This window comes from Cyprinus carpio, chromosome A17 (genome assembly GCF_018340385.1).
Source record: "Cyprinus carpio isolate SPL01 chromosome A17, ASM1834038v1, whole genome shotgun sequence".
NCBI lineage: Eukaryota > Metazoa > Chordata > Actinopteri > Cypriniformes > Cyprinidae > Cyprinus > Cyprinus carpio.
Genome location: NC_056588.1, coordinates 14,441,964 through 14,457,754, shown reverse-complemented (window position 1 = coordinate 14,457,754; position 15,791 = coordinate 14,441,964). Strand labels below are relative to the sequence as shown.

General features: G+C 37.5%; 1 protein-coding gene across 9 annotated transcripts in view; it reads right to left on the bottom strand.

Moving 5' to 3' along the window:
• The window catches only part of LOC109082441 (NHS-like protein 1), a 49,277-nt gene that overhangs the window by 849 nt on the left and 32,637 nt on the right, over window positions 1-15,791 (bottom strand). For 4 of the 9 annotated variants that reach the window (XM_042774188.1, XM_042774194.1, XM_042774189.1 and 1 more), the window contains exons 3-9: window positions 12,154-12,281; window positions 11,596-11,670; window positions 10,788-10,974; window positions 10,554-10,685; window positions 6,867-10,019; window positions 6,154-6,277; window positions 1,418-3,817 (exon numbers count right to left, since the gene is read on the bottom strand). In XM_042774188.1, coding sequence (XP_042630122.1) covers window positions 3,226-3,817; window positions 6,154-6,277; window positions 6,867-10,019; window positions 10,554-10,685; window positions 10,788-10,974; window positions 11,596-11,670; window positions 12,154-12,281 — 4,391 coding nt within the window. In that variant the 3' untranslated portion in view covers window positions 1,418-3,225. Of the gene's footprint in view, window positions 1-1,417; window positions 3,818-4,937; window positions 4,972-6,153; window positions 6,278-6,866; window positions 10,020-10,553; window positions 10,686-10,787; window positions 10,975-11,595; window positions 11,671-12,153; window positions 12,282-15,791 lie in introns of those variants that run through there. The other 5 variants (XM_042774190.1, XM_042774195.1, XM_042774196.1 and 2 more) reach the window with 4 other exon arrangements.

Sequence of the window (15,791 nt, the reverse complement as noted above, 5' to 3'; positions counted from 1 at the left end):
AACTGGGCCAATCTACATTTTTGTAAATGACTTTATGCAACTGGCCCCTGGACAAGAGCAGAGCTTTTGTTATCATCAATTATCAAAAGAGACACCGTTTCAGTTTCAGTTTCAGTTTCAAGGCAGCCATATAAAAAGTATTCATGTTAAATCAATGTAATACAGTTTCTTTCTACTGCTGTAAGAGAATGATGGATTGTTTTGCACACAATTATAACGTTTACGAAAGTTCTGCCGTGGGTGAAAACTACACCCCGATATAAATAATAATAATAATCAACTAGGCAATTACACATGTAACAATTACATTTGCAGACAACGTAGTTTGTGCTCAATATGAGCCTAAAATGTTAAATAATTAGCCTAATTAGGCATAGATAAGATATATTTCCAAAAGTACAAACATACTATAAAATTTCAAAAGTTAAAAAAGTTATTATTATTATGTTATACAGTATATTCAAAGAAATTCAAATAATTTTTTTAAATTACAATTAGGAAGTGTTAATTTTTTTGTAGTTTTGTTTGTCACACATACTCATATCCATTTTGTTTTATTTTTGTAATATGATTTTGTAATAATATTCTACTGATTTGAGCTGTTTGTTATTTGCAATGGTTACAGCTATTTTTCATAATGTGATTTTTGGTGAATTTTAAAGTTAGGGTCAATTTGACTCACAAATATCATCATTCTTATTAATTATAATAACAGCAGTTTATATGGAGCCCACAAAAATTTACAGATTTTTTTTTTCGTTCAAGTGAGAGTTTTGACCATTGAATTAGGAAATGTCCCCGGTTTCAATTTGAGAAATCTGGTCACCTTACTGTAGAGTTAAAATAAAGTCTTTTATGAGTTTGCATCCCTGAGTAATGTATGTTTTTAAAGAAAAGATATTTCAAACAATAACATTTGAGATTTAATTTGACTGTGTGTTACTTATAGGGAATTAGCTGGTTAGCCTACTGTACAGATGGATGAGAAGACAATTTAAATCTTCTCATGTGCAGACCTGAACCAGATGCTAACTCTAAAAACATCTAAAATAATGAGAGATAAAATGCTTAAGTCTTTTCACTTTGGCTTGAACATATTTATGTATGTAAGTATTTAAGATGCTTTATAATATAATATAAATGTTTTATATTTAAAAACAAATTTTTAAAAAGTTTTGCAGAGTAAGAAATGTTTTGGTCTGGGCAAATCTCATAGATTGAGCTTTCTTAAGTGCTCAAAAGCATCATTACCAATTACATTAAGAAGTATTACCTGAAATAATTAACTTTAGAAAAAAGTAACAATTGATCATTACGCTATTGAATTTAGCTGTTTTAAAGCTACTCCCTTATTTGGATTGCTAAGACATGTAAATTCTCAGTTTGTCAAGTTAAAGTTTGAACAGCAGTAACTTACCTGTTAGTATAGGGTCTTGTCAAGTATAGCCAATACAATTGTGTTTAAGCAATATTAAATCTCCCTTGCTACTAACAGAATAAATGTCCTTCTGTTAAAATCTATTAACCTCCCCTGATTCAGTTGCTCCACATCCATCAACATCAGTGATCGCTCTGTCTGAGGACTAAGGGTGTTTCATTCAAAGGCAGACTTAATTGCGTAAGAGATCACATGTCTACATGTCTGGGGCTTATTTGCATCACTGGCCGACAGCCCACATGTACTGACATTTGGAGATGTGCTGAAATGCAGTTTATGTGCTAAAGTGCAATTAACAAAATAAATGAATTATTTAATTGGTAATCCATATTAAAAACTCACTATTTCATACTCTTGCCATTCATAGCAATTTCACAGGTTTTATATAGTTATACAGTAGATTAATGATTAACAGCATCACAGTAAATTACTAAGATCATTGCAGCAATGTGGACATTTTTGTGCTGGAGAAGAATGTGGATTGTTCTATATTTTGCCAGGCAAGAACTTGGCCTTCTCAGCAAGGTTAAAGGCAATTAGATGTGATTACCTTTATTACGTCAATGGAGTGTATCATCCTACTGTAGTCACTGCTGTAAGCTCTGATAAAGTAGATCAGAAATAACATGCAGGTATTTCACAGAAAACAAGTGATTGTTTATGATTAATGCCATATTTTATTTCTTTCACAGAAACACTTGCATCTCATGGCCTTTACCATTTCTCTACGACCATTCTGCTGGTGTTCAGAACTATGGGATGAAGAACATTCAGGTGCACGTAGTACTAGTAAACAGACTAAACGATACCTCCCTTTGCAAATAAGAAATATAAAAATGTACAAATTGACATACTATGCAAATGTGAGACAGACAAAGGCAAGGAATTTCTCAGCTTTTAAAGAATAAAGAGACCTAAATAGACACTTTCATTTTCTATAAATGAAACAGAATGGTTGGTATAAATGTTTTTTTGTAAAGGCAGGATTATTTACACTGTTAAAGTATAGAGAACTTTTAATATAGTCTAACTGTATACAGATAAAAATCTATTTTAGTTAGTTTAAATTGGCTTGCATCAACTGAGTAACTTTCTGTTAAGATAGAGTCCCATCTCTCTCATTGCTCTAACTAAAGGGTGTTGGACACAACTGAAAAGAAATTAAAAAGGTGCATATAATATACATATTTTAAATCAGTCTCTCTAAACTAATTCTCCATGCCATCTCCACATTCATTCTTTAGCAACTTCACAATATAGTGCCAATACTTAATTGACACCACCTCTTCCACAAATGTGATCTGGAATTTCTGTGAAACTCTGAGAATTTAGAGTTTAATTGCTCACTTTGGTTGGGTACTTCAATTGTCACAGAGGCAGAAACACATCAGCATTGGCCATTCGATACAAAATCCCTCAATGACGTTCTGCTTTCATTCATTCATCCCTCAGCTTACCACCAAGAAAGAAATTTACATTTCCTTATTCTCTTAACCTGCATAAAGCGAGATGAGAACATTCAATTCATCAAAACCAGTAACCCTCTGTTAACATCACATTTTTTGAGAACACTAATGTTTTATGTAAGAAGCTTTCACTCATGGAAAAGAGCAAAACTACGATTACAGAATTACAGAAACTTCCCCCATTCCTTCGTCTCCTTTATTCTTTGGGGAATGCTATCGGCCAGCACAAGCATGGCCTTCCAGCCAGAGTTTAGACCTCTGCGGTCTTCATACTGAATGGACAGCTATCTTTTACAAGCCGTTAGGGTTGAATTGATAGCACTAAGTGCTGCCTTGAGCACAGACCGAGCTGCTGGAGGATATGGGCAGGGCGAAATGACTCTCAGCACTAATGCAGCAGTCTGTAGACTCGGCCGTCTCTCCCTCTTTTTCGCAGATGGCAGTCATTGGCCCACTGGGAATGCGGCTACGGCTGTTGTACCGGCTGCTGGCTGCAGAAGGTGGTGTGCGTGAACGCCCATATTTTAGGGTTGTAAGACGGGGCAAGGCTCCCTCTGTACGTGCCCACTCTTCATGTGCTCTCCTGCTGCTTGTCGGAGAGGTGGACAGTCCATCAGATTGTGCATGCTCTGAATTAGCCTTCTGAAAAAAACGAGGGTCTGTGCATTTGAGAATCTCAGCGGCTGACATGCGGAAGCTGGACTCTGAGCGGCTGCCCTTCTTGAGAAGCAAAGCTTTAAAACTGTCATTGCTCGTGGATGAGCGCCGCAGGTTGCGCTGAACGGAGCCAGTCTGACGTGGCAAGGAAGTTAGGCTGGGACAAGAGCCTGTTGGAGTGACAGGTGGGGACGGGAGGAAGTTACGGCAGCGTTCCTCTTCAGAGTCCCCACGGCCCAGGACCTTCCTCTTTGACCTGTGAATTAACAGATAGCAGGACAGGTTCTCAGGTCAGCCTTTGGCATGGTAACTGCATGTCTTGCTGTTGATACCATGAGTGTAAAATTTCCATGTGTACCATTTTTTATCTATAAATAAGTGAAAGTGTGACTGTCATTTGTTGTAGGACTATAAACTGATGCCTCTCTCTACTTACAGTAGATAAAAATGTTGGGGAAAATGATTTAGAAGGGATTCCACATTATAATGAATTTTAGGTTTGAAGATTATCAGTTTGGAATGTTATCAGATAACATTAAATGCCAAGGACACTATGAGGTCTTGGAAGAGGTGAACTGTGTACATTTTTTGATGTTATAACTTTTTCCTGCACCAGTTTATTATGCACAGAAAAGTAGGTTTGCATAGCTTGACAAATGTGGGTTTAAACAGGTTTAGGGGGCGGGACTATTAGATGTTCATCCAGTGGCAGACAGAGGGAGTACTTGGGAGACCTGTTGGAAAACAGTCATTTTCACAATTCAGATGATAGAAATTGTGCATTTCATGTTTAAAGATTAAAAAGAAAGATACTACTGTCTACTAGATACTACAGAACTAGGTACTACTACTTAATTGTGTTATGATAAACCATTTTCGTATTCTGCTATACCCTTAAAAAAATAACTTTGCATTTAAATACTTCCACATATATCACCATGTTTCCTTAAGATTCAGGACATCATTTTACCTTAAGGCTTTTTAATCGGAGAACATGGATGTTAGCTCTTTCTAGGCATTAAACTTTAATTCACACAAATGAATAATGACAAAACTTCTAAGAATAACACTGCATCATGTGCTTTTTAGTTCTGTCCTAAAACACTATGACAGTCATACCATAATCTTCCCAGCTCTGTGTTTGCGTACTTTCAGGTTGGTTGAAATACACATTCCATTTAACTTTTAACCTAACAAAAGGTGTGACACCACAATACAAACACTGTGAAGTAGAGCTTGGGGATTAGAGAGGGCAAAAAAAGAGGATAATCCATTCTTACTGGAGCTACTGGATTATGGGTGTAATCTGACCCTAGCCAAACTACAGGGAGACAACACCAGCCAATGACTTGAGTACTTGCCAGTCCAATCCACACCTGTAATTGGATGTTCATGTTCTGTCTACGTAGACTGCTCCAGATGACACGTTTAGACAAATGATTCAACACAAATGCATGAACACATGACACGACTTTAATAACATTGAAATTGAATGTTTAAAAGATTCTGGCTTGTCATAAAAGTCGGTATACTAAACGTTGTTCAAGCCATCCTAAATACCAGGGTCATGGATATTATAAATTAATAATATTTCAATATAAAGAGATACTAAAAGGCATTCTATAGAACTTTGATGCACCACCAAACAATTGAATTTAAAAATATGTTTATCTAAATTAAAAAGGTCTATATTAATTCATTATTTTTAAAAATATATATTGCATTATTAAATGTAATATAAATATATTATTATTGATCATATTATGTATCATATTGATTCTGATGAGAGAATGAATAGCTCCACATACTGATTCATCTGTTGTGCACCATTAAAATTAAATTTGAATTTAAAGAAATATTAAAGCTGATTTAAAATGTAATAATTAATTTAATTGTACATAGAGTTGACTAAAAGTATAGTTTTTAATAATGGATTTAGTTTTTCAGTATGAACAGCCCATAAACATAACATCTATAAACATACACACTATATGGAATATTTTTATTTTGTGATGTTCTGTGGCATGAATAAAAATCTGTTTGATTGCTAAATTTGTCGAATATGAGAAAAAAAAGACATAGTTATTATTCTTCCTGTTATTATTAGCCAGTTCAGAAATTCTGAATTTTGCTCAACCCTGTTTTTTAGACAAAAACAAAGTTCTTTTTGATGATCTGTTCACTAATCTTCTTTAAATGAATTGGGAAGGATTGAGGATTAAATATTCTGATCCTTTCTGAATAAACTTTCCAGTGTTTATACAGGTCAATACAAATATAATACAATAATACTTTTTATGCAAATGTATAAAACTTTCATTCATGTTGAGTAGTGCAAGAGAAACTAACAAAAAATATAAATATATATTTCACAAAAAATAAATAAACAAATATATATATATATATATGCACATAAAGTAAATTATCCATTGTGATACATATTATGATCTTGTAAACCTTTTAACCTGTGCATTACCTTTTTAAGCACAGCCTACAGCAGTTTTTATAAGACTGTATTTACCCAAATAATGTTTTTACTTCTTATGCATAATGCAGGCTTTACTGACTAAATAAATGAAAACATCACATTACCTATGAATGGCAGCAAAGAGGTCCTCTGTAGTACGGGGACGAACAGGTGTCACCATCTCCTCCACAGCCTCTCCGTTAGTGTTAATGCTAGATGCGCTTTCAGTGCTCGAGTCAAACACGGCACCTACAACCCACACATAAACACTCAGCTTACCTCTCAAAGTGAGAAGAAACAATGGAGACTGAGCCTACACTGACTGAAAATCAGAAAGGCACAAAAACCATGTGGCAACAGACACTTTCTGCTCCTTAAATTATTCACACTCCTTTGGTAGTCCTGCTGTTGTGCAATATCTGCACTTTAGTGAACACTGCAGAGGCTTGAGAATATTATAGTCTAAACCCGCTAACCATCACACACTCAAGGGCTCTCATTCAACTTTCTTAGCTCATTCAAGGGTAACTAGTTATGCAACAGATAAAAAGAATCATAGAGTTGTAGTCAATCCTGCACCCTTTTTTGGGAGAAAGAAAGTGATAATTATAATTGAGGCTATAAAATACAGAGTGCTTTCTGATCCTTAACCTAAACAAAATATATATTATCTTGTAATTCATGCAAACAAAAAATGCAGCTTTGCAGATGGATGTAAAGCTGAGAGTAAATTCGAAATGTATGATCAAATGACACAATCATTTGTTCTGCACACTAGAGTGATCCTCCGTACACAGAAACTTTCTCTCTTTTAGGCAAGTAATAAAAAATCCCTTACCATTTTCCTCATGTTCATCCTCTCTAAAGCTGATGGATCCTGAGCTGCTGCTTGTACCATCATCTGATGTACTTTTATCATCACAGAGTCCAAAGTCTTTATCACTCAGGCCGAGGTCATGCTCATTAAGAATGTGATCAGAGAGTTTCAGCTCTTGCAGACTGCTTGATGACAACTCACTGCTGAGAGACAGTCTGCCTTTGACCACAGGGGTTGAAGAGTCTGAGTCACTCTCCTCCTCCACCTCGAAGTCTAAAGAAATTGCTTGCAAATTAACTGTGTTTGTCAAGGTTGTGCCATTCAGTTGGCATGATTCAAGTGTCTTTTCTGCATCATGAACCTGTTGAAGCTTAGGTAGGTGCATAATGGGTGGTATAATAAGGGAAAGATTGTGTTTCTTATGTGATATAGGAGGCTTCTGTTTCAGCTGAGGACTTTGAGGAGAAGCTGAGGAGTTTGTGCACTGCAGAAGCTCATAGGAAGATAAAACTGGAGATGTCTCAGAAAGGTGCACTGAAACATTCTGCACAGTATTGCTGACATGTTCATTAGGGCCAGGAGGTAAAGCACCAGTTGATGCCTCAGGGAAATCTTTTATAAATTTGTTCACTAAATATTCTTGTTCAGATGTATTCATGCCATTTTTAGACTGAATAACACAGATGGCAGTCTCAGTTTGCTCTGTAGTCTCGCTTTCCAGGGACTTTCCTGAGTTTGTTTCAAAATGGTCATGTGCTTGGTCATCAAAATCATCAAAACTGACTCCTGTAAAAATATCTTCTGTTTGCTTGAGCTTCACAGGTCGTAGCTGCACCATCTGAAGAGCTTGGGCAGTAATTATTGGTCTCTGAGTCTTTTCTTGCTCTCCAGTGTGGTTGATGTTTAGTGCTTTTTCAATTTCCATAGCCTCTTTAGGTGTAAGACAACTCTCTGTGTTCAAAATGGCTGCTGTTTGAAGACTCATCTCAGGTAACGATGGAGGAGGTGGAGGAGATAGAATGCACAGTGAAGGTTTGGGAAGAAGAAGTGAAGGAGATTGAGGACTATTTGTACCTTCATTTCTTGACAGAGATTCAAAAACCTTTGGTGGGGGAGGGGGGGAATCAATACAGTCACACTTTTCAGATGTTGTGGATGAATCTGAAAGTGAATTATGTCTCTCTTCCAAGTCAGGTAGAAGAGGAAGAGGTGGGGTTGAGTCTACCATAGCTGCTGTTGGAGAGCAGGAAGCGGGGCTGGTTGATTCACATGATGTAATGGTCATGTCAGGTAGAGGTGGAGGTGGCTGTATGTTTCTGATGGAATCTGAGGTGTTAGAGGACAAGGATGTAGAGGAGGACGACACAGAAGACCGCAGGGAGGACTTTCTTTCGGGCACTTTTGGTTTTGGCCTCCCTGCAGGAGATTTTGCTCTTATTAGAGAAGTAACTGGGGTGCCTGCAGTTGGAGTGTTGGACTGACTTGAATAACCACTTGATGGTGACGTCAGATGATGAACCTTGTCAGGTGATGAGGCCAGGTTTGACTGAATCCCACTACTATTGCAGTGGGACGATGAAAACCCGATGTTGTAGGATGCATTGACCATGATTACTTGATTCTCCTCAGCACTTGCAGATCTTGTGATTTGGGAGGAGAGACCCTGGTCAGACGATGGACCTTGGTAATCCATGTAGAAGTCCCACGACTCTGCATAGTCTGAGCGCTGACTGCTGCAATCACTGTGTGTGGGTGTGACCGGACAAACAGAAGCTGGTGCAGACATCCCACTGCTTGCTGCACTTGTGGAGCTCTGGCTTCTGGGTCGGATTACCCAAGGGTCTTCAAACCCACTGCAGGGTGCCTGTTCAGAGCAAGATGCACCATGAGTTTTTAGGTTAAGCTCTAAGGACTGCTGGAGGCTGCAGATCAACTGCTCACTTAGGACTGAGCCATTTTGGTAAGGCTTCCTCTGAGGTTTGCGCCTTAAAGAATCAGTCCTGGCTGGAGGGAGTGGGGGCTTCTTGGCTTTCCGCAGGGAAATGCTGCGAGTCAGGGAGCGGTTGCTGTGAAGACTTGCACGATCCCCTTGACTGTGGTGGTCCTTGCACTCATACAAACTGTGCTTTGCATCTCCTGCTTTATTGATGGAGCCATGACTATGTGACTTCAAACCAGAGTCCAGGCGCATGGAGGTGTAGTAACCTTCGTTGTCAACAGAGAACAATGAGCTTGAATCCGTCTTGCTGGGAGAATGTTCCTCACTGTTGTATATATGGCTGACAGGTGAGGAGCAACTTGTGGTGACATTGTCCTTTGGAGAAACGTCATACGTCCACTGGTCTGTGGTTAGAGTGCTGCAGCTTTGATTGCTGCTCTCCGAGAAGTTAGAATCCCTGCAGACACAGTTATGACTGCCACAGTTTCTGCCATCAAGTGTGCTGCACTGGGACTCAGTCTCTGTATGGATCCCTGTACAGAGGGAGGTTGTGGATTCATAACAGGAGGAGACAGCCGACAACGAGGCATCAGCAGTATTAAGCAACTGGGCTGAGGAATAAGGTGATTGCATCTGGTTATCCTCTGTCCTTTTGTGTCCGTAACGAATGGAGTTTTGTAGTGCACCACTGAGACTGAACAAGCTTGGGCTATTATTTTGGTCAGAGCCTTTGCAATTTGGATTTTCAGCAAGCTTGGTGCTGTTTAATGTACTGCTTCTAGAATCGGACAGCATATGCAGTGACGATGAGGAACCATGCTGCATGTCAAACTGGTAGGACAAGGAGCTTGTAGATCCAGAATTCATCCTGTAGGGGGAGCTGTTGTACTTTGGTTCACAGTGTTGATGTGGGATGTGAGAACCTTGTCGTGGCAAACTGTGAAAGCTCTGACCACTGTCATTAAGCTGAGTGTAGCTAATTCCATTACAGTCACTCATGGTGGAAATGCTGCTTGAGGAGGAGACGCTGGCCATTTGGGCAGCAATTCCGTGGCCTCTTTGTGCTCTGATTCTGCGTACTGAGGGAGGAACAATCTTCACCTCTTCTGTTTGGCAGCTGGAGTCACGGGTGTCTGAGCGTCTTAGGGTGGAGTTTACACTGCCCACTCGACTGAGAGTGGAGTACTGATCTGCCATACACATTGAGTCAATTCTGTCATCTTGTTCTTTATTTGCTGTAAGAAAATAAGGAATGGTAATTATAGATATAAGGTGTATGTTTGCACTTGATTGTCTTTCTCAATCATTTTACGTATATACTTGTCAAAAAACGATTGTAGTTAAAATATAGTAAATAAATCATACAGAATATAGTATAATATAAAAATAATCAGCAATTCAGTATAATCAGTAATTCAGTAATTTTATCTATGTTTTGTGTTAACATGGCAGTCATCTTGGACTACACCGACACCTAGTAACATAAATAGAATATCATACTTAAAAAGAAAACTTTTTTAATTACCAATGCCATTGCACAAATGCTACATTAGCATTCAGATTAATGCATTTCCACCAACAAAAATGTCCAACAATGGATCAGATTTTTGGTGTGGGGACATATATTTATTTTATTAAAATACTCTTCATTCCTTCATGTATAAAACTTCTAATTACTGAATGCTAAAAAATTACTGAGTGCACCTTTAAATTGTTTGAGAGGGGTGCAAAGTACTGTATAGGACTGCAACAATGAATAGGAATCATACCTAGTTCAGTTTGGATGTTATCAAGAACTCCTGTTATTGTCTTTCTTCTTTGCACCCTCTTGGGTCTTCGTGTTATGGTGTCAGTGTTTGCTGCGGAGCGACGGAAGCTGGCCTGACGGTCAAAGTTCTCACCTAATTATGTCAAAATAATAGAAAACCATTGCTTATTAATGGGGTGCCTCATTCTAAGACTATATATATATTTTTACATTTAGATTACCTTAAAATAAGTACCTGTAATGTTGATGGGAATGATAGCAGTGGCCACTGACTGGGCCTGTAGTCTCATCTTCTCCTCAGGAGTGGGCAAAGGTAGACAGCTTGCCCAGCTTCTCTGGATGTCCGGGTCATGTTCCAGCAGAGGAGTCTGAGGCGGCATTGAGTACACAAGCTTCTCCTCTTCATTGGGTGACTCTGAAGCCTGGACACAACACAAACAGACTGATTTAATGAGGTCAGGCTTCGTTGAATGATAGTCTAGCCAATGCCCAGTGATAGGCATTGTCTGATATTTCGTCATTTCTACTGATAAGTGCTTTCCAAAATGAGCAAAGTAAAAAAGTGCATTTCCCTCCAGTAACATAGGGTGACTGAAATATTTCTCTGAGCAATAAGCCCAGGGGAGCCCTGAATGGAGGAGAGCTAGGCTTACCCTCTAAATTATTCATGCTAATTTGAGATCAGTGTTACAATGAGTGTATTCAACCATAATGTGTCTCGATTCTCTTTTATTTTATTTTTTCATTTTTTTGGCAAAAAGACAAATTTGATTCTTTTGTTCTGCTTTGCATAACCAGTTCTTATAAATTTGCAAGATTGCTTGAGGGAAATACACAGTCTAATTATGTATTAATGTCTAATTTGTGTAATCTACTGTACCATGTCAGTGTCTCTGTGTCTTTGAGGTGAAAACACACTCACGGCGGGTGACTAGCTCTAGTAGGTTTTCTATGAAGAGGCTATGAGGACTTGTTAGGATTTGAAACCACCCTTCACAAAACACAGCGCTACCACTGACTAGCAACTGCAGCAAAAGCTGTACCTTTCTTTTCCAAGATCTCAAATGACAGCAGAGAGAGAGGCAAGACTGTGATAGGCAGTCTAGGACTTTAAACCGTTGGTGAGAGAAAAGAAGATTTGAAAATAAAAGAACAAAACAACATCAAGTGAAGTGAGACATTACCTTTATTTAGGATTACAGAATGTGGAACAAATATTTTCTTGTTCTACTCATTTATTATAGTGCTGGACTTAACTGCTAGCATGCATACAGCCACTAATGTGCAGTGCAAAACAAGTGACCCAAATCATGTGTTCATTTCAAGTATTTAGGAAAAAAGGCCTTTGTCTGTTTCATGAATATATGAGCATTTAATAGATTCCATTATAATACAATTCATCAATTCTTGGACAACATAATGAAAAGCCATTTCCACTGACAGGATTTTGTTAATGTGGTGAAATTGATTATAAACGACATGACATATTGCATAGCCAAACAAAAGTTTTTTGTTGTTGTTGTTTTTTATAGCAACAGCATGTACTGTATGTGCATGTAAAGAGAAGTACTGTGTTTAAATTTGTGTTGGGTTAGGTTTACCTTCTTTTTCTTCTCTGTCTTCTCCTCATCCAGGTGCACATTTTCACAAAGGCTGGTTGCAGAGAATGCAGGGCTTTGGGAGCTGTACTGGGAACTGCGGAATCCATCTTTCCTGAGCTTGTCGCACTCTGGAGAGGTAAGCATAACCATCCAATCAAATAACAATTTGGGGTGTTAATGAGTATGTAAAAACTATTAAACACAGACACATACAGGCCTATAGAAAGAATTTAAACATCAATTAATGCTACATTGTTGTGCACAGGCAGCCCAAAGAAATATTTTATTAATCAAATATTTATTTCCTTCAGGCAAAAATCACCCTGTGGAGACTTACATGAAGCAATAAAAAGCAAAGATAAAAAAAACAGCTGCAGTGCACATGTTCTATAAGTGGAAGGACTACTCATCAACAGAATTTAAAGAAATGAAACGCATAACTCTTTGTACTTATTAAAATATTTTAGCCAACATAGAATGCATCCTGATAAGCACACTGCAGAGAAGAGATTTCACATAAAGGCTAATGACTCTTGTATCACACTTAGCAAATTACTAAACAACTGCAGAGCCACAGTGTCCTTTTGCCTCATTGCAGCGAGGGCAGTTACAGAATGAAAGACAGTGGGCTTATGCTCTAGGAATGAAAGAATGATAGATAGAATGATACATAGGTAGATTTCTGTCGCTAATACCTCCAGACAAATGAAAGAGTAGTGTCTCTTTTTACTGTAGTTACTGTAACCTGAAAATGTCAGATCTGACTGTTGGGTTATGGATGGCCTGCAGAGTGGGGGTCTCCACCTCCACCTAATGCCACTGACATATCCATTTCTTTCAGCTGATCACCTCCTCTGGCACCTTCATAATGAATGCCTGCTGAGAAACACTATTAGCTATTCTCTCTCTCTCTCTCTCTCTCTCATCTGTCTTTTTGAAGAGCTCAATGTAATCACCTGATCTTTCTGCAGTAGCTCATGATAAGACTTGGCACCTTATCGTTGCTTGCAGTTTGCACAAAATGCACAATATCTCAGCTGTTTACTGTCTTATAATCTATAAAATGTAAGCAAAGCAAAGCTTCAGTCCTACATCCACTTTCTGTATTTTCATTTAAGATGGCCTAATAAAAAATAATTACTACATCATAAAAAAAAATTATTTTTAAAAAAAAAAAAAAAAAAAAAAAAAAAAAATTATGGAAAGCAAATCCCATTTCAGTCACTACATGCTGTAAATAAATATGAATCTAATGTAAAACTCTCTGTTAAACATAAGAATCAGGGTAGAAGATATTAATAATGCACAGAGGATGGTAATAATCTTATATGTACTGTATACTGCATATGGCACTAACCAGGTGAATAGACAGTACACAAACCTGCAATATCAGCAAGCCTGGAAACAACAAATATATGCAAGTAGGAACAGCTTGGCCTGCATTCTTAATGTATATTAATATATATGTCTTACACATATGCTGGACAGAGGCAAGAGGCTCAATTTGATTACATGAATTTTAAAGCATTTTAAAGCGAATCATCACTGAACCCAGAAATAAGCTTTGTGTTCCTCATGCTGCATATTATCAGAAGCACATTACTGTGGAATATAAGTTGGTGTGTTTTAGAAAGCTTATAATATTACTTCACAGCATGCTAATCAGTAAAAACTGTACAAGAGTCGATAATTATAATTAGCTGTACAATTTGAGCTGTGATTAGTGAGTAGAGGCTAATACAGGTTAATATGTTAGTAGCTCAAAGAGTAAAGGATAGACAAAGAGTGAGACTGAGAGCATGTGTGAGGGATTTAATCCTTAAGAGGACTTAACTTCAAACCTTTCACTTTACCTTTAACTTCTCATCTTACTGCAGGCAGCATGAACAAAAAAACTGTTTATTGCCCATAACAAGTACTTTATGATTCTACAAGCAGCTTTGTCTACCAAGAAGGGGTTAAAGGAATAGATCAGGCAAAAATTAAAGTTCTGCAATCATTTATTCACCTATAAGTCATAACAAAGTGGAATGACTTTCCTCTGTTGTATGAACATCTAGCAAAACATTTCATTTTGTGTTGATCTTCATTGGAAGGAAGAATGTTTTACAGATTTGGAATGACATGAGGGTGAAGGTATCAATGGATGATAGGAACTGATTGTTGCAAGGTAACCAATCAGTTATCAAAACCTATATTGTCAATAAAAATTGATTGTTGTACAGCTACAGCGCCTGCAGTCGACTCTTAATTGCCACATTGTGATTCATAGAGTGAGAGGAAAAACATTCAAAAGCTGTGATGATGTGGGTGGTCAATGAATGCAAATTAGATAAAAAAAAAATATATATATATTTTTTACAATCATAACAAATAGACAGACAACAGCCATGACCCTGCCATTGGGAAAATGGGGAAAACAGACATTTGGTGTGCCACCTGCTGCCCCCGCTGGAGCCAAAACATCTCACAAGCACACACTGGTATATTAGCATTCCAGAGCACCTCTGAGGACTAGTTATTTATGCAATAGCAAGGTCGAATGAGAGAATTTAAGAGGAGTCATCAAAGTAAAAAAGTAGAAACAGAGAGTGTAAAGTCGACGGGAAATATCATTCACGATCCATTTTACTTCCATTATGTCAAATATTTTCAAGTGGAACAAATGGACATAGACATGGTGCTCATGGGTATGGTGGTACTTCATGGAATCATTTGTTAATTGGTTAATATTTTTAACCACTATGTCAAACATCTCTTCAAAATCGTGTGCCTAATTTTGTGGAGAACATACATTTGTTTACAGTATATTAGAGACAATTTGTGGTCTGTGCTCCTGAGCAAGAACTTTTAGCAGTTGTGCGGTCAGATTGCATTTGAAAGTGGAAAAAAATGTGGAGTGTCTATTTACACTAAGTGCTAATGAATCGGCTAGTCAAGATAAGAAAAGACAGTCACTTATTGTCAGTTCCAGTGGCTCAGATGGTGAAATGAGTGTTGTACATATTTTGATGCGATCGACCCAGGATCGAATCCACCTTTTGGCAAACTTTTTTCTCCCTTTTCAAATTTCAAATCACATCAGAAAAGCATTTATTTTCTATGAAAATGAAGGAAATAATCAAAAAGTTGAAAATAAAGTATCGGGTATGGTTAGGTAGGTGTAGGGAGGGCTCTATTGTGCCAATAAGGTGGCATCCATTTAATAATTTGAATTTACATTCAATAAGTTATTATTGCATATAATGCAATACTGAGGTGCAGACAATTGCCATTATTTGCAATAAGTAGTATAAATAGCAGAAAATCCTGTTATTTTTAACATAGTGTAAATAGAATCTATAGCAATTTGCACTTAGTGTAAATAGCATATCACAAAAAAATGCTGCTATTTGCACTTAGTGTAAATAGCATCTATTGCTAAGAAAAAATTCTATTTGCACTTATTGTAAATAGCCTCTGCCAAAAAAATGACCATTTCCTGCCGACCCTCATTTTTAAAAAGGCTTTAGCCCATACTTGGATGCTGAGGGTCATGTTCACCCTTTAAAAACATATCAGTGTATCCCTACTGCATTTTTTTTTATTGTATTTTTTTATTGTTTCTATTATCAAAACTTTTATTTAATTAACATTAA